Source organism: Eptatretus burgeri, chromosome 6 (assembly GCF_056783735.1).
Source record: "Eptatretus burgeri isolate ZD-2024b chromosome 6, Ebu_testis_v1, whole genome shotgun sequence".
Classification (NCBI taxonomy): Eukaryota; Metazoa; Chordata; class Myxini; order Myxiniformes; family Myxinidae; genus Eptatretus; species Eptatretus burgeri.
The window spans coordinates 39,601,478-39,629,242 of NC_140966.1; the positions used below are offsets into that span (position 1 = coordinate 39,601,478).

Genomic DNA, 27,765 nt, shown 5'->3' on the forward strand with positions numbered 1-27,765 from the left:
AAAGCTGGCGCTGCCCCCTTTCACCTTTGAACCTTCACCCCATGCTGGCTCCGCCCCTTTCACCTCTGATTGGCCAGTTCCCTTCAAGGCAAAGGCCGTTTTGATCCGATTATGCAAATCAGCCGTGAAGACTGCTGATTTGCACATGGACGCTGGAATGTGGTTCCTATGGCGGAGCGGCGTGTCCGTGTCGACGGAATTTTGCCGCTGTGCTGAGGAGGGCATGATGGTGTCGCAAGGCTGGTGGGGATGGCATGGTTGTAGAGTTGTTGGCGTGGTTGTAGAGGTTGTGGTGGGGATGGCGTGGTTGTGGAGTTGTTGGCGTTGTGGTGGAGGTGGCGTGGTTGTTGAGTTTTTGTTGAGGAGATGTTGTATGTTTAAAATAAAAGATAGGAAAAGAATAACGGCAAACTCAAAGATTCACAGCCCGGCACACGAACAAGACCCGTTGTACATCGGTGGGGGAATCTAACCTGAAACACATACTTATTGAAACAACTGATCTCTGGGGAACCTGAATGGTGTTCTGTGAATTTCCACCACCGTAACTATATATATATATATATATATATATATATATATATATATATATATATATATATATATATATATATATATATATATATATATATATATATATATATATATATACACACATTGTTACAACTGTTGAAATTCGCAAACCACCATTCAGGGCCCGCAGGTGAGATATCTCTAAGTACATGTGTAGTTAGCCCAAACCCGTTGTATAGAGGGAATTTATGTGATTCATCCAGGCAGCGACGCTTTGTTAGCCATTTTTTCTGTTCTATCTTTGTTTTGAACCAACCACGTCTCAACCGCCATCACACAACAACCACGCCCCCGCCACCATCTACGCTCCCACATCATCGCATCACCGCCATTCCCAAACGGCACCATAACCATTAAACCACCACCGAAAACCCTCCACCACCTTCACCTCTCTCCTTCTATGGCCATTCCTGCACCACCTGTGAACACTGAACGTTGGGCTGTCTTGGGCCCGTTCGGCGATTGGTGCCGAACGTACCGAGCTGCGAGCGCGAATAGCGGCCTTTCCAAGGGGAAAATTCGGATCAAAAACGCTACACGCCCACTTCTCCTCCATCCAATTAGCGAGCGCGGGGCGGCTTGGCCCCGCCTCCAGGCACGTGTGTGTGAAGTCGATATATGCAAATTCTAGGATCGGGGGAGGTTCACGCCCGTTTGCTCCGACCAATGGGCGAGCGTGGCTCCGCCCCCGAGGTCATTCTGATCCGAATATTTGCATATACGCTTCTCCTGTGCGCCTATAAAAAGGCGAGCGCAAGGCGAATTAAAAAGAGTGGCAAAGTCGAGTCGGTCGGTTGAGGAGAGTGCGGAACTGAGAAGAGTTGCAGGAAGAGTTGAGTTCTGGAGTTGCCTGGAGAGGTTCGTCGAGAAGTGGCTGTTGGGGACGCGTTGCATTGCGTTGGTGAAGTTGAGGCGAGTGCGCGCGGTGGAACTGCAGGCAAGGGAGCTCGGGTCCGAGGCAAGGACGGCGGTCGGCGACGAGGTTGCGGTGTGGGATCGCTCGTCTCGTCGCAGGACCCAATCCAGCCAGCCACTCCCCTCCCCCAGGGCATCAACAATCTCCCTTTCCCCTGCGCTGTGATAGTGCAAAAGGGGGCCCCGTTCCCACCCCCCCCCCCACACACACGTAGTGCCAAGGAGCACGGAGTCGGGGCACAGCCGCATGGCCACATTTGCGGCTCGCCCGCCAATGCGTCACGAGGACGCGGGTAGGACCCCTCCCCCCCGGTCTCGCGGGCCTGGCCGCTCCTCCAGGTCCCGCGCACATTTGGCCTACGGGCCTGTCTGCCTCCTTGTCTATGAGGGTGGCTTCTTTCTTTTGCTTTTGTGTAAATGTGTGTTGGCGCCGTCTGTGAAGTAGAACTGTATAAGTGTTGCTGTGTGTGCGCGTAGTCGGTATTAACTCTGCGCCATTGTTGCTTTTATTTTTTTGGTTGCTTTATGTGCATTTTGACTGTATGGCTGTATATACGTGCTTTCCGTGTGCCGGGAAATAAATGTGCATTGTGTGAACTGTGCCCGTTTCGCTTCGTCTCCTTCCTTTTAATTGACTCTCCATCCTGCTTCACGTAAAGGTTTCGTAGTGGGTGCAAAACGCCCGGTAAATAATCTGAACCGTTGAGGTCGACGATAACACCGCTCGATTATCACGATATTACGGAACGGGCCGCCCAAGCGGCTCGTGTCCGGAGTCGACCTGCGGCGAGGTACGATCGCCCGGTTTACCATCCGCGTGGGTACTTAGGTCGGTCGAGTTTGGCGAACAACCCTATCCTACGTGGGTGGCCAATTGGCACGATCGTGGTGAGGTCGAAAGGCCCACCCGTGACTGGCTCCGGGCGATAGTTCCCGGAGGGTCACGACTGAATTGTCCGTCCGGTGGGCGACGTGTCATGATCCGAGTTACGTGGCCATCCGCACGCCGGCGGGCGCGAATTCGCAACAATATATATATGTATATATATATATGTGTGTAATATATCCACCTCCCCTCCCCACCCTCCACGCTGTAGTCTTTGAAGTCCAAGATTCTAAAGCACTGTAAGACTTGTTCTTGTTAAGCCTGGCATTTGTTGCTCTGCACATACGATCCATGTGTGCCACCTACCTTTCAGCTGAGTTTGCAACGTACCTCAACTTCTGCCGTTCTCTGCGCTTTGATGACAAGCCAGACTACTCGTTTCTTCGGCAGCTCTTTCGCAATCTCTTCCATCGGCAAGGCTTTTCATATGACTACGTCTTCGACTGGAACACACTCAAATTTGTAAGTGTGCTGGAGAAGTGAGGAGTCAGATGTTGGAGGCTTAATTTTGAATTCCGTATGCTGTATGCCTTTGCTCTGTCGGAATATTATCCGAGGGTTCGTGTCGCCAAATGAGGGTTAGTTATTGCTTGACTCTGCTGGCAAACTCTCTCGGCTTTCACCTGCTGTGATTTGAATGGTGTAGAAGGTTGTGTGTTCCTGGCTCCATTCCCAAACTTGCACTTGGCATTTGAAAGTGTTTGCAGCATTCTTATTTATTTGCACAGCACGGTTTCTCACCTTAGGAGTTGCCGTTGCTTTGTGTTGAACTGTGGAAACGCTTCCAAGTGTAGTGTTATCCCTTCTAGGTCTCTTCACGCTCAATTATTGAATCTCTGTCCTGTTGGTGAAGACCACAGTCCATTTATCTCTCAATAAACATTTCTGAGTGGCTGATAATCATACTTTGCTTGATGCAGTCATTCCCCACAGCTTTTAATTTGGTTTCAGAAGAGTGGAATCGCTTTTGTGTTTTGATTTGTCATTCGTCAAGTTGGTGAAATACGTGGAACATTTCTATATTGATATTATTATGGTTATTATTAGTATACCACTCATAGCAGTTTTTGCTTTGCATTGAATCTTTTTTTAATTTATTGATTGATATTTTTTTTTATTGATGGTCTGCTCTTGGAGTACATGGAGCACACGGTGGACCAGGACATAACAGAACAAAAAAACAGTGGAAAGTGGGGGGTGGTGACCTCAACAGTAGGGTATAGGGTGAGTTGGAGGAATAAAAAGGACATGGGGAAGAATGAGCAAGGGGAGGCGAACACAGCGGATGAGATTGTTTTGATTTGTTCTTGGTTGAAGGATTACTTTTCTTGTATTATTTTCCTTTGCTCCCTCTCATGACATATTCAGTGTTCTCGCTCTTCTATGAGCTTTAACTTTGTATCTCAAAAATAAGTTCTCAGAATAAGACACAAAATAGTTTGACTCGTAGTCTTTTTTTTTTTCTTTTCTTCTGTTTGATTTTGTTGAATATTTTTAGATCCTCGTGGAGGATCTCTTCAGTTGTTGTTCTTCATCTTCTTCTTGTGGACTTTTTTTGTTTCACAGCCTACAGTTTTCATCAAAACTTCCTGAAACTTGGCATATATATGTAAAAATTCCCTGCGCAGACAGTAACCATCTACGATTTTGAAAATTCCTCTGAGAAAAAAAAGTTATGACGTCAAAATATCTCCGCAAATGGAAATCGCCGAAAAAATTATCTCAGACACTAGGCAAGCTTTTTGAATTCTGTTTGCGGGAATCAAACAGGGCATTAGCAGAGATGAATTACCACACATATGATACATCACTATGATGTCATATCAATTTTTATGACGTCATTCCTATTTTTTGACATTTTTTGTTTCACAACCCAGAGTTTTCATCGGATCTTTGTGAAACTTGCCATGTATATGCAGAAAGCCCACACACAGGCAGTAACCATCTCCGATTTTGGAAATTCTTCCTAGAAAAAAAGTTGACGTCATAATATCGCCGCTAACGGAAATCGCCTATACCATTAACTCCGAAACTAGGCAAGCTGTTTGAATTTTGTTTGTGGAAATCAAGCCGGGCATTAGCACAGATAATTTATCGCAAACCTGATGCATCACAATGACGTCATATTCGTTTTTATGACGTCATATTCGTTTTTATGACGTCATTATTAAGAGGACGAGGATCTTAGGTCATTTGAACTTGCTTCTTCAGCCTAGTCCCTTAACTTCAATATACATGTCCTTCCAACTAGTTATGTGAATAACATAAAAGTTGGCAAGTTGCTTCGTTGAGTTCCAAATAGTTAGTTACACTGGTGGAATTTCACACACCACACACTTTAAGGCCATTTTTTCCCTGATAGAATGGGGGTTCGCCTTGTGGGTCCCATGACAATCTTCTATAATGGTTTCCTTTTTGCGGCTATTTTTTTTGATATTTTTTATGGCCAGATGCCCTTCCTGACACCAACCCTTTAGTCTCCTCTGACGACGTGCAGGGATACAGTGTATATCTTCCAAACCGGGGCACACACTGGGACAGCCCAGCAAGCTGGTACTCATTTTGCTGACCTCGGAAGGATGACAGGCTGAATCAACCCCAACTGGTATTAATTCAATGGTGAACTAGATTTGAACTCAGGACCTTCAGATCGCAAGCCCACCATCATAAAAATTAAGCCAACACCAGGCTGGAATTTCAAATATCAAAGCGCATAATAGTCAGGAGTGCCATGTCTGACTTTACTCAGGATTTTTCAGGGGTGGGGGGGGGGGAGGCAGGGTTGAAATTGAAGTGCTTGAATGTAGTCATTGATGGTGACCTGCACAATATGGCTTTGTGTGGGCACGTTGTGGTGAGGGAGGTAAATGATGGTCAGTATTTGTCCTCTATGGCCTTCGACAATCAGATAAGGTATCTGAGCATGCGCTGGAACAACACGTCGCTGTGTCCACTTTCTGCCTGTACTCCAGGGGCCTCCGTCTGGTCATCCCCCAGGCAGATGCTGGCCTATCCCCATCTCCTTGAGCTGCAAATCGACCTGCTGCAACCACGAGGCACGTGGTCAGCCGGTTGGCCTCCTCCACTCACGAAGCTCCCTCGCTGAGACTTGTGAGCAGGATCAGTGTCAGAAAAATGAGCCACATGACCACACAGCCATAACTGATGCTAACAGACTATCCAGGTAACAAATCTAATTTGTGTGTCGCTCAGCAACTGATTGTTGGACACAAGGTCTGACCAACGATAGCCAATGACTTTCTGAAGAGACCTGGTACTGAATGAGTGAAGTCTCCATCTCAGATCCTTGGTCAGTCCAAGTCTCATCCGTAAAGCAAGAGTGGCAAGACGAAGGATTTAAAGATTCAGACTTTTGTCCTCCTGCCTAGATATTGACAGCACCACACGCCATGATCCAGTGAATCGATGACTCTCCAGTCCTGACTCAGACATCAATTGACCTCTGCTTCACAACACGCGGAGACATGAGGTCAGGAGAGATTCACTTACCTTGGCAGTGATATTCAAAATCCCAACCACAAACTGGTACAGACAAGATAGCAGCATCCAAGATGTCATTGAAGCTTGAATTTTAGTTTTGACCCAGGAAACCCATAATCCCAACGGATCCGACTCCTCATTCAGCGCCTTGAGAGCCTCCGTTAGTATATCCAACGTCTCTGCAAAGATGACTGCATCATCTGTGAAATCAAGGTCAGAGATCTTGACATTCCCAAACGATGCACCGTATCTTGATCTCTGACATTCTCCCCAGAACCCAGTCCATACAAGTGCTGAAAAGTGTGGGGGGGGGGGGCAGAACACACCCCTGACAAACTCCAGTAATAACTGGAAATAAGTCGGAGATGGAACCGCTGCACCTCACAGTATTCAGTACTAGAGTGTAGTTCAGAAATCGTATTGATCAGTATTGATGGCATCCCATGAAGACTGATTCAATGAATCGGGATGCTCTGGAGGATTCTCAAACGCTTTGCAAAGATCAACATCAATTGTGAGCAGCCCCTGCCGAAACTCTCATCTGTGTTCACTGAGGACCCGAAGAGCAAGGATACGGTCAACCGATGACCTATTTGGTGTAAAGCCTGACTGCTCTGGGTGCTGGTGCTCAAGCAGATGGTGGCGAAACCTATCAAGAATTATCCAAGTAAACAACTTGTCCGACACTGAGAGCAGTGTCAGCACTCTGTAGTTGCAGTCCTTGCGATCACCCTTCCCTTTCCAGACAGGGACAACAATGCCACTCTTCCAGTCAGTGGGGATGATGCCTGTGCTCCAAACAGCACAGAAATGCATGTACTGATATGAGTGCAGCATGTCCACCAGCCTTGAGAAGTTCAGCATGAATGCTTCTGATCCCAGGAGCTTTACCCTCTTTCAACTGGTTCAACACAGCCTGTTTCCACAAATGAAAGTGGTTCACAGTTGATTGAAGAGTCAGCAATAGGTATTGTTACTCCCCTGACATCCATCCCAACAGCTGGTGGGTCAGCCTGGTACAGCTGCTCAAGGTAAACTGGCTCAGCGGGCCTTCACTTCGGATTCATCTGTCAAGAGTCTACCACCCTCTGCTCTAACTGCAGTACACCGAGGGACGTGCTTGGGGGAACGCAATGCACAAATTCCTCTGTAAGCAGGACGACAATCACTTGACCACAGGTGATGCTCTACCACTTCACAAATTCCTCACACATAGGCCCCTCTGTCCACCCTCAGCACATTTACAGTTTTACGCCTCAACTCCATGAACAACTCGTCTGTCTCCCAAACAACATTGCAAACCATTAACCAGTCGCAGGGCCAGTCTTGTTGACAGTTCTTCTTTGCTTTATGGACATCTTTGCTTTATGGACATCTTTATGTCTTTGCAAGACATCCACTGGCAACATCAAGGATGGTAATCTTGATGGCACTCCACAACTCTTCAGGATTCCCCAGACCCCCAAACCTCAGCCTGTTTGCAAACTCCTCAGTTACCCTCATCTTTGAGCTTGGATTTTACCATTCTCCTGGATTTAAGCTTTGTTTCTATACGTTGCTATATGGTCAACTTCCACAATATTTTGCATGAAGTGGCTTGGTATTCCCCTTTTGTCGTAGTTTTGCGTATACAGCCATATTTTCAATTTTCTGAATTATTGTCCTCGCACAATGAAGACCATTGCATTGATGCTGAGTATTGTGTAATTTATTGGGTGTTGGTGACTCATTGTGCTTCCGTTGAATGGATTCTTTGTGTGTGTGTGTGTGTGTGTGTGTTTTTTGTAAAACATTCTCTCTGACTACTCCCATTCCCCCCCCCCCCCCCCCACACCCGTCTCTGTCTCTGGATGGTGGTTATCTCCATATGTATGGGCGGGTTTTGTGTCAGGATGGGAGTTTGTCTCTGGATGTGTACGGGCGGTGTTTGTCTGGACGGATGTTTCTCCGGACCTGTCTGAGCATTGTTTGTCTCTGGATATGTGTCCGGATGGGAGTTTGTTTCTGGATATGTGTCTGGATACACCTCCCCCCCCCAAACTCCTCTCTTTCTCTTTCTCTTTTTCTCTTTCTCTGTGTCTCTCTGTGTCTTTTTCTCCTCTTCTTCTCTCCTTTCTCTCCTTTCTCTCCACTTTAAATTTCATCTTGATCTGGAACTGTTTAATTTTTTTTTTAATTTTTTTTTTGTATATTAATTTTTTGGATGTGGGTTTTTTTATTTATTTATTTGTTTTTTTGTTATTATCAATGTTCTTTTTTTTTCATAAGGTTCACTTGGCTGTGCCTGGTTGGATTGAGGGTAGAGGAGTAGCACCTGAAATGCAAATTCTATCCAGGTTCTTCCTGATGACTTCATCTTTTCTTTTTGCTTGTTCAAGTTCCTTTTGATGACTCCAATGCAGGGGCGTACCTATTTGGTCTTCTATTTGATTTGACTTGAGTTTATTTTAATCCCATTCTGAATTCAATTGAATAATAATGAAAAACCTCATGGGTCAGGGTCAGGTGTCCGATCAAAGCGGGACTTCTTGGTACCCAGTCATCAATGCCAGCAGTTACAAAGCGGCAGTTCTAATTATGTCTCCTATTAATTACATAGTACACCAGTTCGCACAAAATACTGTACACCACACAAAATAAGTCCTGGCGAGGGTCTGCAATCTCTGATTGCTCTTTTTTCTTGTTTTGATTGCAATGTCTTTATTTCTGGCTATTGTCGATCTTCCTCGATCTTTCTCGAAGGCTAGGAACCGAACTCCCCCCCTCCCCCCTTTCCCATTGGCCCTTGCTTTCCGTGATTGTGGTAACAACTATCACGGCATTTTCCAGGAACCTAACCCCCATGATATTTGAGGGTTTACTTGATATCCTTTTTAGCCATATCTCAATGGTGCAGAATCGTTTTAAAAATACAATTTATCGAATCCGGATTTTCACCAAAATCGAAGCGATTCTTCCTTGTCATATACCCATATATCAAGGAGTTATACCAAGGATACCGCCGTCCACCAGACGGCGGTCTCCTTGGGTTAACCTGAGGCGGTCCCTTCGGGTGGGTGCCTGGAATGTCCTATCCCTAAGAGAGGATGATCACCTGTCTCTGTTATCATCTGAGCTCAAGCGTTTGGACATCGGGATTGCAGCTCTCTCTGAGGTTCGGAGACCAGATTGCGGCGAGATAATGGTGGGTGGTTACACCTACTATTGGTCTGGTCGCTCTGATGGTTACCATACCCAAGGAGTTGCTGTAGCTGTGTCCAATAAGCTGACCCCAATGATAATTGGGGTAACACCGGTCAACGAGCGTATCATGAGATTAAGGATTCGTCACTCCTTAGGTGTCATTTCCCTGGTCTCTGTTTATCCTCCGACTGAGGTGAGTGATCTCACCGTGAAGGATGCATTCTACGCCACACTCGAGTCTGTGGTTGATCAGTGCCACAGACGAGATACACTTCTAGTCTTGGGGGATTTCAATGCATCGACTGGAACTGATAGGGATGGTTATGAGGTGTGTGTTGGTCCCCATAGGTCAGGAGCTATGAACCAGAATAGCACTAAGTTCCTTGACTTTGCAAGAAGTCATGGACTTAGGGTGGCTGGTTCATGGTTTCAGCGCCCACAAGCTCATCGCTGGACTTGGTATTCCAACGCTGGCGGTGTGGCAAAGGAGATTGACCATGTCCTCATTGACGGTCGTTGGAGGATGATCCAGAACTGCAGGGTCTACCGGAGTGCTCAGTTCCTCAATACTGACCACAGGCTTGTTGTAGCAACTCTAAAGCTGCACCTTAAATCCTGGAGAATGGTACCATCCCAGCCTAGGCTGGATGTTGCCAAGGTCAGGGATGAGAGAGTAGCTGAGGAGTTTGCGAACAGGCTGAGTGGACACTTGGGGGGTCTGGGTGCTTTGGGGGGTCCTGAAGAGTTGTGGAGCGCCTTCAAGACCACCGTCCTTGATGTTGCCGGTGGATGCCTTGGAGCTCACCGCAGGGCAAAGAAGAATTTTGTCTCAAGGGACACTGGATACCATTGACCAGAGTCGCAGGGCCAGGCTGAATGGCAGAGCTGAGCTGTTCAGGGAGCTGAGGCGTAAAACTGTACGTGCACTGAGGGTGGACAAGGAGGCCTATGTGCAAGGAATCTGTGAGGGGGTAGAGCATCACCTGTGGACAGGTGATTCTCGTCCCGCTTACAGGGGAATTCGCGCATTACGTTCATCCAAGCCCATCCCTCGGAGCACTGCAGTTCGAGCAGAGAGTGGTAAGCTCTTGACAGAGGAGTCTGAAGTGAAGGCCCGCTGGGCCGGTTACTTTGAGCGGTTGTACCAGGCTGATCCCCCAGCTGTCGAGTTGGACGTCAAGGGTGTTACAATCCCTGTTGCTGACCCTCGAATCAACTGTGGTCCACCTTCGCTTGTGGAAACACGGGCTGCGGTGAACCAGTTGAAACGGGCCAAAGCTCCAGGGATCTGTGGCATCCATGCTGAACTTCTCAAGGCTGGTGGAAATGCTGCACTCGTGTCGTTGCATGCAGTTTTGTGCTCTGCCTGGAACACAGGCATCATCCCAACTCACTGGAAGAGGGGCCTTGTTGTCCCTCTCTGGAAAGGGAAGGGTGATCGCCAAGACTGCAACAACTACCGAGGGGTGACGCTGCTCTCAGTGCCGGGCAAGGTCTTTGCTCGGATAATTCTCGATAGGGTTCGCCACCATCTGCTTGAGCACCAGCGTCCAGAGCAGTCAGGCTTTACACCAAAGAGGTCAACGATTGACCGTATCCTTGCACTTCGTGTCCTCATCGAACGCAGTCGAGAGTTTCGGCAGGGGCTGCTTGCAGCCTATGTTGATCTCTGTAAAGCGTTCGATTCAGTGAATCGGGATGTCCTCTGCAGGATTCTTGGTCTTCGTGGGGGGCCACCAAAACTGATCGATCTGATGTCTGAACTCTACTCTGGTACTGAGAGTGCTGTGAAGTGTGGTGGTACCATCTCTGACTTATTTCCAGTTGTTACTGGAGTTCGTCAGGGATGTGTACTTGCCCCCACACTTTTCAGCACTTGTATGGACTGGATTTTAGGGAGGATGTAGGAGAGATCAAGCTGTGGTGCATCAATTTGGGAATGCCAAGACCTCGGACCTTGATTTTGCAGATGATGCAGTCATCTTTGCGGAGACTTTAGACATCCTCTTGGGGGCCCTCAAGGTGCTAAATGAGGATTCGGAGCCGTTGGGATTACGGGTTTCTTGGGTCAAAACTAAGATCCAGGCTTTCGGTGACATCTTGGATGATGCTGTCCTGTCTGTGTCTGTTTGTGGTGAGGATGTTGAGGTCGTGGAGAGATTCACTTACCTTGGCAGTGATATTCATGTCTCTGCTGGCTGCGAGTCAGAGGTCAATAGACGTCTGGGTCGGGCCTGGGGAGTCATGGATTCACTGGATCATGGGGTGTGGCGCTGCCGGTACCTGTGCGGGAGGACGAAAGTCCGAGTCTTCAGGTCCTTGGTACTTCCAGTCTTGCTCTATGGGTGCGAGACTTGGACTCTGACCAAGGATCTGAGACGGAGACTTAATTCCTTTGGTACCAGAGCTCTTCGGAGAATCCTTGGCTATCGCTGGTCGGATTTTGTGTCCAACGAGCGGTTGCTGAGAGAGACTCGGATGAGATTTGTTACCTGCATAGTCCGTGAGCGTCAGTTGCGGCTGTATGGACATGTGGCTCGTTTTCCTGATGCTGATCCTGCTCACCAGATTCTCTCAGCGAGGGAGTCTCATGAGTGGAGGAGGCCAGTGGACCGACCACGTGCCTCATGGTTGCAGCAGGTTGACCATCATCTCAAGGAGATGGGGATGGGCCTGGCATCTGCCTGGGGGATGGCCAGACGGAGGCCCCTGGAGTACCGGCGGAAAGTGGAAGCAGCGACGCGCTGTTCTGGCACATGCTCCCATACCTGACCTGACCATATACCCAACCTGTCCACCAAGTTTTGTCTGAATCCGGCCATACTTTTTGGAGATATCTTGCTCGCAGAAAGACAAGCAAATAGACAAACGGGTGAAAACATCACCTCTGCCCACCTTTGGTGGTGGAGGTGGTAATGATGATGATAACACGCCACTGTCCACACATCACATGAAGAAGAAGCAGGGCATCAAAAGCATTTCATCTTTGGTGGACATTTGTCCGTTCAAAATGGGGCGTCGGCAATCACGATAATAGTATTATCAGCGTTATTACAAAATATTATCTATATATATATATATATATATATATATATATATATATATATATATATATATATATATATAATAATAATATCAACAATAATAATAGTAAGGATTAAAAAAAATGAAGCATAAACAAATGTGCAATGGCCAAACACCTGAAACTCGTGCCGATGAATACCACTTTCCTCAAACTTGAAATGCCTCATTTATCTCATAAAGCTTCTGTGCCAGGATTGGTAATATCTCAAAGTTTTCACGTTCCATGCCTGTATGCAAGTTAGGTAATTATATTCTTGCTTTTAAATACTCAGCTTTTGCTTTCATGAAAAATTCCTTTTTCAGAGGAATTTTCCTCGATCAATAAGCATTTCAACTAAGTTTTAAACATTATGAGCGGGGCAATTGTTTAATTTTTTTTTCCTTCCAATATCAAGATTCTTGAAAAGGCAAGGTGACAGAGGGTATGAACTGGCAGTGGGGTGGTGGGTCTGCAGTTGGATAATAAAGAAGGGACAGAATGAACAGAAAAAGTGGTGAGGAAGCACTGCAAGTCACATGGTTGAGTTGGGAAGGGTTAATGGGGTAATAAAGGTTGTTGGTAAGGATCGGGGATGTTGTGGGATGGATGGGGGCATCATTTGCTTGAATCTTTGGCAGGAAGAGTCAGTTTGAACAGCCTCAGGAATGTGTTTTGACACAAGAGTTGAGGTTTGTGAAAACACTGGATTTTGTTCATTTTAACCAGGCGGGGGGGGGGGGGGGGTTGGAGAACACATGCATCTTAATAACTTTAGATGGCCACGAGCTGAGCGAGCAAGACCGGAGGAGAGGTGGTACAAAACAGAGGCCACCGAACTGTCTCTTGAAAACAGACATTGTGCTTCGTCGCCATTGTATGAGATTTCAGTAATATTTAGATCTTTCGATTCCATAGAACCTGGGAGAGATGTTTAGCGACATACAGTGGGACTCACTCTTTGAATAGAGCTGTGGAGAAAGGTCTGATGTTTCAAGGAAAGTCTTGGAAAGACTGAGGATTCCCATTCTGCCATTCGGTTTGGAAGTCAGCATTGCGATGCGGTCGTGCCAGAGGAGGTAATTGGTGGTGGTGGTGAGGCTGAAAGGTTCAAGAGACTGAACCTGTTTGAGTGCCCAACCATGGAAATAGATATGTCGGTTCTTTGAGGATCCTTCCAGAGCAACATGCTGAAACTACAATTTTCGAAGATTGAAAGACCTACTGTATTCCATTTAATGGACTAGCGAAGAACCTGTCCTTATGGACGGGATAATTCCCACAGAATTGTCCTATTTTAGTATGACTTGTAATACCCACTCCACCGGGAGTGTTGCCGTGCCATACATATTTACATCGAGAAAATTGGTGTACTCCCCCACCACCATTTTGAGCTGTCAAGAATAAAATAAAATAAAAAAACCACGAACCACAACATGCACATACACAAACATACGAAATTATAGTATGATTCGCATCTAGTCATATCCAGATCTGCATTTGCCACGTTTGTTGTCTTGTCAGTGAGATAGGGGTACTGCACAACAAACAAAGTGTGAATTTTGCAAGAAGTAAAATGGTTTTTCAGAGTATTGGAGAAGATTATATAAAAGATGAAAGACACTAGGTCCAAGATATTGCCTTGGGATAGTCTTGGTTCTACTGGGAGAGTAGAGAGGAGGTTCCATTGATGGCAACATGTTGACTGTGTGAGTGCAGTCAGGAAGAAATATCGGAATGAAGGTGGCTTTGTATGCCACAGGCAAACCGTTTGGCAAGCAAAGCAGGATTTTAAATGCCTGAGATGTGTCGAGGGAGATGTTCCTGGCCTCTCCTTTGAAATGAAATGCTTCCAACCATTGCTGAGAGGTGCAGCAGCATGCCCAGAATTGACCGGTGCCATTCAAGCTGTTCGAAAACGGGAAAGATGACTTCTTCAGTAATTTTGGATTCTACGGCTGCTTATAATTTGAAGCGAGTCTATAACTGGTCTGCTTTTGCACCCTTATCGTGGATGCGAGTGATTATTGCTGACTTCCAGGCAGACAGGAGGTGGTCAAATGAGAGTGGCTGAATATTGCGGACAGAAGAGAAGCAAAAACGGCATAGCAAGATTTGAGAAAATGAGCAGATACCACCTTGCCCCCATTACTGAAGCAGGGTCGAGGCTCGATAGAACTTTCTCCAGTGAGAACGATGTGAAGTCGAGTTGACAGTTGGTGCAAAGGTGTTTGCAGAACGGAATTATTTGGGTACATGAGATGTGGAGGCAATTGTGGAGCGAAGACCGTTCTTTCTTTCAGACGGAATCTGCCCAAGTCATTTGAGTGAGGGAGGTGAAGTGTGAGCATGCACCAGAGACTTTACAAAACACCACCGTGACTTTCATAAAGGAGACTGATTGGAGAGTTCAATCGCTATTCGCATGATTGTTTTTCACTTGCCTCAGAATTGACATACAACTGTTGCACGCCTTATGGAGTGCTTTATAATTGGTCTGAGTCGGTTTATGTGTGAGAGTGTGATGTTGTACAGCACTGTACTGTTCAAAAGTTTGGGTTATTCCGATGATATTCATACTTTAGGGTAAATTCATTAAATTATCAGTGATAACAGTAAATGTGTGTTTTGTTGTTGTGAAGTAACAGCTTCATCAAATGCGTGTGAAACATTAACAAATAATAAGTTAGTTAACTTAATAACAAAAACGTTAATGTTAATAACATTAAGTTAAGTTAATAACAGTTAATAGTTATAACAGTTAATGAAGTTAATAACAAAAACGGTGTAATGTTGTTGTATCGGTCAATACCTTCGTGTCCACCCTTTGCCTTCTTGAGTGCCATCATTCTTTTCCCCATGCTTCCTGTATACGACTGAAGCACTCTTCGAGGAATGTTGTGCTAAATATCCTGTGGTATATTCCACAGTTATGGAAGGTTAGTTGTGTCCCTCTTTGTTTGCAGGTGCACAATCCCATATGGCCTCAATGGGACTCATGTCCAGACTCTGGGTTGGCCATTCTAACACTCGGGGGCACACCAGCTGTAACCTTGTTCTTCAAATACTGTTTTACTATGTTGGAAGTGTGTTTTGGATCATTATCTTGTTGGAAAATGAATCGTCTTCCGATTTAGACGATTTCCACCAGGAACTGCTTAGTGCTGCAGTGTCTTTTACTTTTCTTTTGTTAGCGTCCCATGGATTTTTGACTTTTTCCCACACCAAAAGCCGAGATATAACCTCCAAACCCCCGACAGTCACATGGCCTCCCCGATATTTGACAGTAGGCTGCAAATAGTGCCGTAACGTTCTCCATGTCTTGGACATCTAAACTGGCATCTGTTTGATCCCAAAAGCTCAACCTTTGATTCCTCAGACCAGAGTACCCAATTCCATTGTTGACTCGCCCAATATTGGTGTTCTTGAAAATTTCAGTATTTTCACGAGATTCTGTGGTTTCAGCAGTGGTTTCTTTGCAACAACTCTTCTGAGGAAACCTGCTGCAATCGGCCTTCTGCAAACTGCTGGAAGAGATGTTGATGTTCATCCCTGTTTCCATTTCATTTGTCAGCTGCTGACTTGATTTTATTCCATCATGCAAGCTGAATAATTTCAAGTGCTTGTCTTGTCTCGTCTTGGGGAGATTCTTCTTGGTCTTCCCAGTCTTTTCCTGTCTTGTACCCAGCCAATTCATTTCAGGCTTTGTAAAGTGTACCACACACCATTTTAGGAGATCTGCTCTTCCGCTATTTTTACCTCTGCCACCAAATATGGAAAGCGGTTGTGTTTTCACGTCTGTCTGTCTCTGTCTGTCTCTGTGTGCAGGATATCTCAAAAAGTTGTGTACGGATCTGGATGGAATTTGATTGGAGCAGGTTGGGTGTGTGATGAGGACGAACTGATTAGATTTTGATGAGGATCCGGATTTGGCTACTAGAATTTTTAAAGTGATTCTTCACCATTGAGAGATGGGGCGAAACTGATGATATAGCACGCTATCTCAAAAAAGTTGTCGACAGATTTGGATGAAACTTGGTGGACAGGTTGGGTGTGTGACGAGGACGAATCAATTTGATTTTGGTGAAGATCCAAATCCGGATCTGGATGCGAGAATTTTTTTTAATTTATAAGGTGATTCTTCACCATTGAGAGATGGGGCCAAAAATGATATACAGCATTATATTTCAAAAGTAGGTATGTTTTGTGGGGTAGATGGAAGAATTTCATGGGAAAGATAGGATTGCATAGAGTTGCTTGGTCCGTGGACGTGTGGGAGACATGTTGATGTAAATTAAGTGGGGAAACTTACCTTAAGTGTTGTCATCACACGGGGCTGGTGCTTTGTTAAATTAGGTTGGCTGCCAGAGAGGTATTGCCCAGGGGAGCACCCCCCCCCCCAAAAAAAAAAATGTATTGGTGGTGCGATCGGGCAATCGTGCAAGGTGTTGAGAGACCATTAGCCTCATGTCCTCTCCTTTTTCTCTTCATCAACTCTTCGTGTGTGTGTGTGTGTGTGTGTGTGTGTGTGTGTGTGTGTGTGTGTGTGTGTGTGTGTGTGTGTGTGTGTGTGTCCTGACATCTGTCCTCGTTCAAGTTAAGAGTGTACAATAATTATATCGGGATAACTCTGCTCTGCGTCTGCTTTTGTAAGTTGCTTGTATATGGCCGCACCTCTCACATGCTTTCCTATTCCTGCTCCAGACAACAATAAACAACATTCACCGTTCCACATACTTTTCCTCGCCTGCGTGTTAATAAATTATTTGTCGAAATGTTCTCAACTCGTTTTTGTCTGTTATTTTATTGATCCAGCATGGTCTGTATCTTAACTTAGCCGGGACTTTATTCCCAACGATCCGTTCCTTTTAGCCGGTATGTCCTTGGCAGTGTCGCTCAGCTGCATCTGATCCGGTAAAGTGATCCGGTTCGGACAAGGTGTAGTGAGGGTGTGTTCCCTGGTCATTAGATCATGTGGTCATTTTTAGGTAACCGGATTAACTAGACTGAGGACCCTCAGTCACGTGGTTGAGTTATTGACATTCACGGTCACTTAGCGACCCGCCGCGTCACGGAATTATCCGTGTGCGACGGCCTGCAATTCCGGGGAGTCTGGTGGGATCCCGAGATGGCTTCCCCCCCTGGTGGTCTTCTCACTCGACCCCCCCCCCCCCCATACGATATATACGAGCCAAACCTACGCCCTGTGCGAAGTTTCTAAAGTGAGGGTTCATTAGAACGTCAATATATCTATTGTTCGCAAAGTGATTTGTAGAATTTCTTTATACAATGTTTCTTGTGACATTTTTTGTGTAAAATGTACCTTCTGAGGTAGTCAGCATGTGCAGAAGAGGGTTTTACATTGCAGATGCCTCTCAGTGGTGACGGTCTGTCGACAACAGACATAATGACGTCATTACGCCTCTCAGCGGTGACGTCACACGTTGCCATGCAAATGAATGTAAAAATTAAAAATCGCCAAAAATTCCCAAACCTGTCCGTCTGGTACGATCTCACATAGCCCATGCTGTTCATTAGACCACAGACCACCCACATGTCAAAAGTGGCTACAATCGGTCCGGCAGTTTCGGAGGAGATACGTCCACAAAATACGGCTTCGCGTATTAATATATAGATACACACATACATATATAGATATACACATACGACGCACCTCCTGACTGTTATGGTGAGCATCACCACGGATTATGTCTCAAACGGTAAAACCACATAATCCGCACAGAACCATGTCTGCCAACCAGACAATTGTTCCTTCTAGTGCAAACCATTCAACCAGAAGCTCCCCACCCACCCCACCAGTATATCTAATGGCGCATGAATGGAGGCTTTTGGCCTTTAAGGAGTTGAGACTTGTGATCGTTTGTTTGGTTTATGGACATGTTCGGGGAATTATTATTATTGTCCACCATTTTGCTTCTTTGTATTCCTGCTCCTGTTGTTCCACAACATGTGATGCAAACCTGACTTCGTGTATTGGCTGATCCTGTTTGTTCTGATGGTTTTGTCTGGTGGCTCTGAAGTAACCTGATAAAGGTAGAAATTGTTCGCATTCTTGTACCTCTCGAACGCTGGCATCACTTGGCTTGTTTGGTGGGCCAAAAGTTAAGATTACGTGACTGTCTATCGGCATGGCAGTCTACCCAAGGACTTCAATCTGTACAGTAACACGCCTTTTGGACGTGGGGTCAAAAGGTCGAATACCAGAAAATGCAATTATGGCACATTTTAAAATGAAACTTTGTATATGCAATCAACATTGGGGGATGTGGCTGACAAGATGGCTCTGAGGTACGCACACTCGCCTCTAAGCTCTCCAGCCTCGGTTTGAATCCTGACCCAGCTATAAATGGGCATCCTAGTGTATCACAGGCAATGTGTTTCATCGATGTCTGCCCACTCCCTCAGATGGATGTTAAATGTGCGTCTTCAGTTTCCAGCATCAGTTGGTGGATGTTAAAGATCCCATATGGTGTCCTTCACGAAGAGTAGGTGGTTTATCATGAAGAGTACCATTGCCAAATTTAAAATTCTTGTCCTATCCAGCAGAGGGCATTGTATCAGCAACACAGCCATGCCCTCAGCCAATGTTGTTTCCCCGCAGCCTTGTGCTGCATGTGAACAAAGATTCGGGGACACATGAAATATGTAAGGTGTTTGTTTTATTTTATTTTTTTAAAATTTGACCCCCGTTTCATGTCCCATGGGGTGGGACTTCTGGTCACGGGTTGGTCATTGGTCAAAACTGAAGATTTTCTTCAATGAAAATTTGATATCGAGTCTTCTGGTGGAACTTTAAAACTTACTTCAGATGGGAAGCGTAGGGATTTGTGATTGCCATACCATCCACTTCGCTCTAGTTCAATTTTGGTTTGGTTAGTTGTATGTTTACCCCTTGAGTAATGAAAACCTTTATTGCTCTGCCTATTTAAATACAACCTTTGTTTCTTTGTTTTCTTCACACAGGGTGCAGGTCGCACGCATGAAGATGCAGGAAGGGAGCGCCGTGAGCGTGAGCGTGCAGAGCGCCCCAACGGCACACATGTCGTTGCACGTCCCCTCGGTACAGCAGCACCTCGTGCTCGACATGAGGGACCAGCCGCACGTGCTCCTGTGTCCCCAACACACCAGCTGTCAGGTAAATGGAACGTCTACACCAATGATGCACTTGTGTGATATGGTTTTGAAAGGTGGTCAGTACTTGAAATATAATGTTTTGCAGAGTCAAAGCGATTTGTGTCTGATTGTCTTGTGTTGCAAAGACTCAGCATTTGCTCCCGCAATAGCTTCCTGGTTGATCTTGCTTGACAAATCACTATCTTGTGTTTGCAGGTATTCCTGGAAGCCGTGGTGCAGTCCGTCCCCCCGAGGATCGTAAGGTATGCATGCGGCTGCAGAGAGCAACACCGGCTGCCCGCTCCTCTGACCTCGTGTCCGGACAAGAGACGACTAGCCGTGGACCCTCTGCAAAAGTAAGGAAAAATTTCCTTTGGTCTATTAGCTTGTTAATGTGGCATCTATTTAATTCAGCTATTTTGGTAATTTTCGTTTTTACTGAGGCAGTTGTGAGGTCATGTAAATCTGTCTTGTGAGCTAAAATAAATATATAATTGCTCAAACTCTTTCCTGTTTTGCTGCCTCGGTTTTACTGCCTTTTGCTAAATTTCCATTTACAGGCTTCTTATTTCATCAAATAATGTTGACCTTTTCTATTCTAGTGTAAAGTTCTTTGAGCACTATCATTCATCCATTCTTTCTCTACCTTTACTTTTTGAAGACCCCCTATCCTGCTGGAATCTGCTTCCCAACCCCTACACAGATTATAGGGAATTTTGAGGCCTTAAGGGTCTTCGTAGTCTTCCTGCTCTTTGGGGTCTTGAGGGTCTTCAAAAGACTTGAGGGTCTTAGAAGTCTTCAAGAGTCTTTGCGATCTTAAGGGTATTCGGGGTTTTAAAGTGTCGTGGTCGGGGAATTCAATAGTCTTAAGGGTCTTATGGGTCTTTGGGTCTTCACTCCCAATCATGTAGAAAGTCTTCTCTCAAGCATGTATTCTAATCTCTAGCATGTAAAAAAAAATAAAGGTCTTGTGGTTTGGGGTCTTTAAAGGCTGAGGTTGTGGATGAAAATACACAGGCCAACCCCAGGGTTTCACTTGGTCTGTGTGCCAAATTCGTGGTTGGCAGCCCAGCGGTCTTTGCAAAAGACAGACAGACAGATGTCCGATGAGTGCTCTTTTTCTTGTTTATTTGGTAATTCGAATGCCGTTCCGTGGTAGGGCATGTCAAGCTGCTTTATATACCTTAACATGGCATTTGTTTAAATCATGGGAATTATAATGGATTTTTTTTTTCGGACAGTCGAGTCTTTAAGGCTCTGCAGGATCTACAGAGTTTTTGGGGTGTTTGGGGTCTTCTGTGTCCTCATAGTTTTTGGGACTTTGGGGTCCTCAGGGTCGTTAGTGGTCTTAAGGGTCTTGAGAGTCTAAAAGGGTCTTCAAAGTTCGAAGAGGTCTCGACAATCCAAAGGGTCAAAAGGTAATTTCCAATCGTGTGTAACAAATGAATAGGAGTACGTAATTAATAGACTAGAAGTATTCTCTACACACACACACACGCACACACGCACACACGCACACACGCACACACGCACACACGCACACACGCACACACGCACACACGCACACACGCACACACGCACACACACACACACACACATACACACACATACACACACATACACACACATACACACACATACATACACACACATACACACACATACACACACATACACACACATACACACACATACACACACATACACACATACACGTAGAGGCCATTCAGATTCACCCCATCATGCCTGCATGAACACTGTACCAGTTTATCTACATGAGATCCAAAGAAGAAAATGCAATTTTAAATTTTTAGTCTTTTACTTTAAGTTTTTGTAGTTCTTGTGTCCCATCCCCCCTCTCTCCCAGGGGAGGGCTGATGGGCTTGGTTAAAACTCCAATAGTGTGGTTAAAATTCCAGGGGAGGGCTGATGGGCTCTCTTTGCTGACGACTCCACCCTCTGCCGTACCATCGGTCATCCCTCAGACCGGAATGCAACAGCTTCTTCGCACACTGCAGATCTGGGTAAATCCACAAACTGGTCCAATACGTGGAACGTGTCTTTCAATCCGGACAAATCTCACACTCTCACTATGTCTCCGAAAAGACCGTTTAGAACCCCCCCCCCCCATCCACTTTCTCAACAATCCTCTGGAAGAAGTCCTTTCTTTCAAGCTTCTGGGTCTCACTATCTGCCATGACCTTTCCTGGGAAAGCCACATTTCAAACCTCGCCTCCAAAGCCAGTCGCCGACTGGGAATCCTCCGTCGTGCAATGTCCTTCCTCGGCCCACCTGAGCTCCTGACCAGCTCCAAAGCTTTCGTCCGCAGCCTGATAGAGTACTGCTCTCCCCTCTGGGCTAGTGCTCCTGCATCCCACCTTTCTCGGCTTCATGCTGTGGAAACCAAGGCATTTCGGATCATTGGTATTTCCCGCGATGAGGCTGAGTCTTTGGGCCTCTCAGCGCAGGCAGGTCGGTAGTCTTTGGCTTCGACCGTCTCCTCTCCAGCCTCTCCCCCCTGCTCTCTCTGCGATTTTTTTTTTTGATTTTTTTTTTCCCACCACATTTCCGCAGGGCGTTCAAGGTCCGCCAATAACCCCCTTCTGGTAAAACTACCAAAATCACAAATCACTGCTCACCTTCACTCTTTCATTCCTCTTTTTTCCTGCCTTTTAGACGGGTCAATATACAACCAGATCAGCCATCCCCCAAAAAAATTGCAAATTTTTGTTTTATTGCATTTCCTTATATTTTAAGACTTACTTAGGAACATATCAAAAGTTGGACAGAAATAGACCATGGAGAAGTAAAAATTTTTGACATGATAAAAATGTCACAAAACCATGCACGATTCACTACGTCGAAAACGAACCACTATGCAGATTATTCCATAGTATGTTTCCTCCTAATATATATATTACATAAATATCTCGGTTTCAGGGGCGGAGAATGCTCTGATGGCATTCAATGTATATGGCCAATGTAAATTGACTGCATGCTTCTAAAAGATCTCATTTTTGTATTTTCAGAGACAGAAAATGAACTCTTTATATGGTAAAGAGACCTGCCCTTTATGCCAAAGGGGATTGGACTGTGAGGAAGCAGTATTAGTTCGTGAGAAAGGAGCAGAAGGCATCAACCGTGCAAGTGTCGAAAGGGGAGTTGACATCAGAATTCTAGCTGGAACCAGTGTTCACAAATCATGTCGAGTGAATCACATAAACAAAAAGGACATTGCTTTAACCAGAAGGATCATGCGGAATCAGGTCCATCAGTCAAGAGGAGTGCTCGCATTTCCCTGGAACCATATGACAGTAAAACACATTGCCTTTTCTGCGGCACTGAAGTTAAGGAAGAAGACCCAAAGCGATGCCATTGCAGAAACAGCCAGTTTTGGCTACGTGAAGACTGACGCATTTGTTAAAACTATTTCAGTTCATTGCAAAACAAGGAGCAATGAATGGGCCATTGCTGTTTAAGGCCGCATTGAATATTTTGAGGGTGATCTCCATGCAGCTGACTGTGTGTACCACAAGTCCTGCAACATTAATTTTCGCACAATGCGAGACATTCCACAACGGTTCAAGCCGACCGAGTCAAACAAGAGACGAAAAATGGGAAGGCCTAAGGACAGTGACCAGAATGAGGCTTTCGATAAGGTGTGCTCTTTTCTTGAAGACAATGATGAGGAACAGTGAACAATTACAGACCTCGTGGCGAGAATGGAACAATACCTGGGCGATAGTGAATCCAATGCATATGGGAACCAATACATGAAGGAACAGCTTAAAAAACGATATGGTGAATCTATATTCATGGCAGAGGGTAGAGGCTTTAAAGACATTGTGACATTCAGAGAAAAAACGTCCCAGATCCTCCGTGACCACGACAATGCACCACGAGAAGATGATGAAGAAGCACAAAAACGTGCAATTCTTCAGACTGCTGCAAAACGAATAAAAAGTGACAAAAACAACAGTTGCACCACATGGGGATACATACCCAACTACTGCAGACCTAAGCCTTACTGCTGCATTGGGGTATGTCCCAGCTAGCCTGCGATTCTTGCTGCAGCATCTTTTGGTCGGGAAAGATCCATCTAGGGAGGTTGCTGGTATTGGACAAGCAGTCATCCAAGCAGTGCGTCCAAGGGCTGTAATTGCACAATTGCAGCTTGGTCTTGAAGTGCAAATGCATCACTTGTATAGGTCTCGTTTCTTGATAGATAGTCTATCAACCTTTGGCTTTTCCTCATCTTACTCCGAAGTGCAACGGTTTGAAGTAAATGCAGCCTCTTCTCTTGCTCCGGATGTGTTTGGAGGTGACACCGACATTCTTGATACATCCTTGTTATTTGCTGGAGACAATGTAGACCACAACATGATAACGTTAGATGGAAAGGGTACCTTTCACGGGATGGGCATGATAGCAGCTATTACACCAGGGCGGCAATCTAGCCACATCATATCTAGAAAGAAAATGTCTGACAGGAAGCTCGTCGAACTGACGAAGATCAATATAATAGATTACCGCTATGCAGAGCACATCAACCGCAACCTCAAACTTCAGCCCCTCCCTTTGTTGTCAATTTGTGATCGCACAATTGACATATTATGAGAGCTGTCATTTTGCTTCGAAAAGAGTGCACCAAATTGGCAAGGCATGATGCACTTTCTGCATGAGGAGTGTGATCACCCAGGGAAAGCCTCAATACAGTTTCTCCCAATGATTGATATGAACCCAGGTGACAAAACCTGCATCTTGTCAACTCTTGATTACCTGAGCAAACTTGCATCAAAACACAACATGCCAGCAATCATCACATTTGACCAACCGCTGTTTTGGAAGGCCTCTGAGATAGTGAATGCTCTTCCTGCTGATAACCCAATCCATAATGCAGTGCTACTGCTTGGGAGCTTCCACACATTAATGAATTTGTTGGGTGCCATTGGAAGTTTGATGGATGAAAGTGGACTGAAAGAGATCCTGGAAACAGTGTATGGTCAAAATGCTGTTGTGCACATGCTGAGTGGGAAGGCGGTGCAACGTGCTTTTCGTGGCCATTTGCTTGTGGATCAGTGTCTTACACGTCAGGTTGTTGGCAAGATTGTGGAAGTTGACCCTGGGTTTCAAGAACAAGTGGCGGAACTGGAGCGACTGTACATTTCCCTGGAGACTGTCGAAAGTGACACTATAGAGTCTGTGTTGCAATCAGGGTGCATTCATTTCATTGCCAATAGATTGAATCAGGAAAGGAATAAACTTGCAAAGGACTTGAAAACCAGTGCACTTTGGATCAACTACCAGCGTATGTTGGGAATTGCAAGGGCACTTGTGGCAGCTGATCGGACGGGGTCCCGGGAGATGCATCTCCAAGCCATATCAGCTTGCTTGCCGATATTTGCAGCTGCTGGCCATCCCAATTACCTGAAGTCAGCTCGACTCTATCTCAAGAAGATGCTTGCGTTAGAGGATGACAACCCTGAGGTTCATCAAAAGTTCCAATCTGGTTATCATGTAATCCGGCGCAGTGACCAATACTGGGCTGGCCTAGGCTCTGATCTTGTGATAGAACAGACATTAATGCGCTCACTGAAAAGCCAAGGGGGGCTGACTCGAGGAAGTGGGATGTCAGAGCACCAGAGAGCAGTTTGGACTCTGTCTTCAACCATATCGTCCTCCTACAACCTTGCTATGCAAGAACTGACCTCGAGTAGCTACTCAACAAGTGAACAACATAAGGAGTTGACAACATCCAGGGTGAGTCGAGATGAAGCTGATCGTGGCAAAGTTGCCGAAAAACTGGACAGCTTCACACCATTTTCTGATGACAAGTCATTGCGCAATATCATCACAGGGGTTACTGCAAATGAGGATGTCAATGTTCATGACCGATTAAAAGTAGGTAGTGGCATTGTCAAGAAGATGGATGATCACCCAGCTTACTCCTATTCACACAAAAGGAGTTCTAAAGTCAAGACACTTGCATCCAGCAGGGCAGTCAAAGTTGCTGAGGACCGCACAATAGATCCAGCGTTACTATTCCAGAGGTTCTTAGTCGTGTCACAGACGGGAGATCTCCAGATAGGTGAAGTGATGAAATATGAACTCTGCCCATACCCAATGTCTCTTTTTGAGGCAAAAAACATCCTGCGCCAGCCAGATAAACCACAGTTGGCGGAGGCAATAAGGAATTATGCTACAACCAAATCTGACGATGCTGTCAACCAGACAGTTCCAGGAACAGATCACTATGTTCTTGATGGGGGATCACTTATTCACCACTTAAAGTGGACAGAGGGATTCACCTACAGTTCCATTGCAGATGAATATGCCTCATTTACAGTCAGACACTATGGCAAAGCTGCTGTTGTGTTTGATGGTTATGAGGCTGGGCCAAGCACAAAGGACTGTTCTCATCAACGTCGGAATAGAAACAAGAATGTCACCAAGGTTAACATTACGGAGTCAACAAAATTTGTTGGGAAAAAGGAGGACTTTCTGTCGAATGAGTCAAACAAGCAGGCAATGATACTGTTGATGAGAGGTGTTGCGCAAGGAAGGCTGTGAGGTGATCCAAGCAGAGGGAGATGCTGATGTTGAGATTGCAAAAGCGGCTTCCAGATCTACAACCCTCATTGGAGAAGATACAGATCTCCTTCTCCTCCTGCTCTTCTATATGGTGGAGACAAACTGCATTGAACTCTATTTCCGTTCTGACAAGGCAAAATCAAATGTCTACAATATCAAAGTCCTTCAGCAGATACTTGGAAATGCAGCCTGCAGAGATATATTGTTCCTTCATGCATTAACTGGCTGTGACGCAACGTCTCGTGTCTTTGGGATTGGAAAGAAGTCAGGGTTTCAAAGAATCATCAAGAAAGAAAAGGAACTGATAGACAGCTCAAAGGTGTTCTGTAAACCACAGCAGAGTCAGGATGTTATTGAAACTGCAGGCTGCAGAGCAATGGTGGCATTGTTTAAAGCAAATCAGAATGACTCATTGGCATCGATCAGATACAACATTCTCTGCAAAAAGGTTGCAAGGGCTAAGGCATTTGTCACTCCTGAAAGACTGCCCTCGACATCCGCTGCCTGCAAGTTTCATTCTCTGTGGACCTATTACCAGGTAATGGAATGGATGGGCCTTTGTTGTGGAATGGAGCCAACGGAGTGGGGATGGAAGGTAGAAGGAGGAAAACTTGTTCCAGTGATGACAGACAAAAGCCCTGCTCCAGACATACTACTTCAGATGATTCACTGCAACTGTTCAGAGGGTGCAAAACACTAAGGTGTTCATGTAGGAAGCATGGATTAGAATGCACCAGTGCGTGTGGACATTGCCAGGACAGCAACTGTGACAATATGAGTGTTGAACCAGAGATAAAGGAGGAGGAGGAGGACGATGAAACTGGAATCTAAGACTCGAAGGCATATGGTACTTCCACATGTGTCAAAATTGTCCAATTTTTTATATGTTGCTTTCCATGTCATAGACTGGCAGAAACAATCAAAGAACATATATTTGTGCAAATATTTACTTTAAATTGCGAATGGTCTCAGGATTAGCACTGCATAAACTACCAGCAACGATCATAATACAAATATTGGTGCAAAATTAACTTATTGTTAGTGGTCTGATGATTATCAGTCAATTTTTTGACGTTTTATCTGCCGGCAGCCATCTTGTTTTCTGACGTCACTGAGGGACTTTCCCATGTGTCAAAATTGTCTCACTTTTAATATGTTGTCTTCCACATCATAAACTACTAGAAATAAGCATAAAACAAAAATTTGCAAATTTTTTTGGGATCAGGCAGTATATTGACCCGTCTACTTGGAATAAACTCCCTCACTCTATTCAATCCCATTCTTCCCTCCAGACTTTCAAAACAGCTGTTCACCACCACCTCTTATCGTCCCCCATCCAAATCCTCGATCTTTTCTACCCTCGTTAATCCACCCCAACCCCACCTCCAAATTCCCTGCTTTCCTTCCTGAAAGTCCCTGTAATGTCCATCTTTTATACCCGTGTTCCCCGCCCCATCCCTCTCCCTTCGACAGATCTCCTCATGTCTGTTCCCCACTGTTTTTCCTCCCCTCTCCCGCCCTCTTGTCTCTTGCTCCCATTGCTGTGCGTTGTGTGTGAGCTCTCATACGAGCCTTGACAATGTATACAAAAAAAACCGCATCAACCACACAACACCCCTTGACGAGACCCCCACCAACAGCACTCTGTACACATGCACACAATCACTCATCAATGCTCAAACTACCTAAAAGTTTAATCACCACCCCCATACCCCTCTATCTCCATAACCCCCAGGTTCCTATCTAATTCTAATTTAAACGAATTTCCTGTTTCTGCTCCCACTACATTTCCAGGGAGACTATTCCTTGCATTAACTATTCTCTGAGTGAAAGTCCCCTGCCTTGCTGCAATCTCAACTCTCTTCTTCTTTACTCTCAGGCTATGTCCCTTGGTCGTATCACTGTCTGCTCTGTTGAATAA

The 27,765-nt window shown here is 45.5% G+C and overlaps 1 protein-coding gene across 5 annotated transcripts in view; it reads left to right on the top strand.

Moving 5' to 3' along the window:
- LOC147024598 (casein kinase I-like) overlaps positions 1-27,765 on the top strand; it is a 149,248-nt gene that overhangs the window by 110,448 nt on the left and 11,035 nt on the right. For 4 of the 5 annotated variants that reach the window (XM_085884653.1, XM_085884654.1, XM_085884655.1 and 1 more), the window contains 4 exons: positions 2,688-2,836; positions 19,104-19,275; positions 19,470-19,609; positions 22,283-22,747. In XM_085884653.1, the coding sequence (XP_085740779.1) occupies positions 2,688-2,836; positions 19,104-19,275; positions 19,470-19,609; positions 22,283-22,732 (911 nt within the window). In that variant the 3' untranslated portion in view covers positions 22,733-22,747. Of the gene's footprint in view, positions 1-2,687; positions 2,837-19,103; positions 19,276-19,469; positions 19,610-22,282; positions 22,748-27,765 lie in introns of those variants that run through there. The other variant, XM_085884657.1, reaches the window with a different exon arrangement.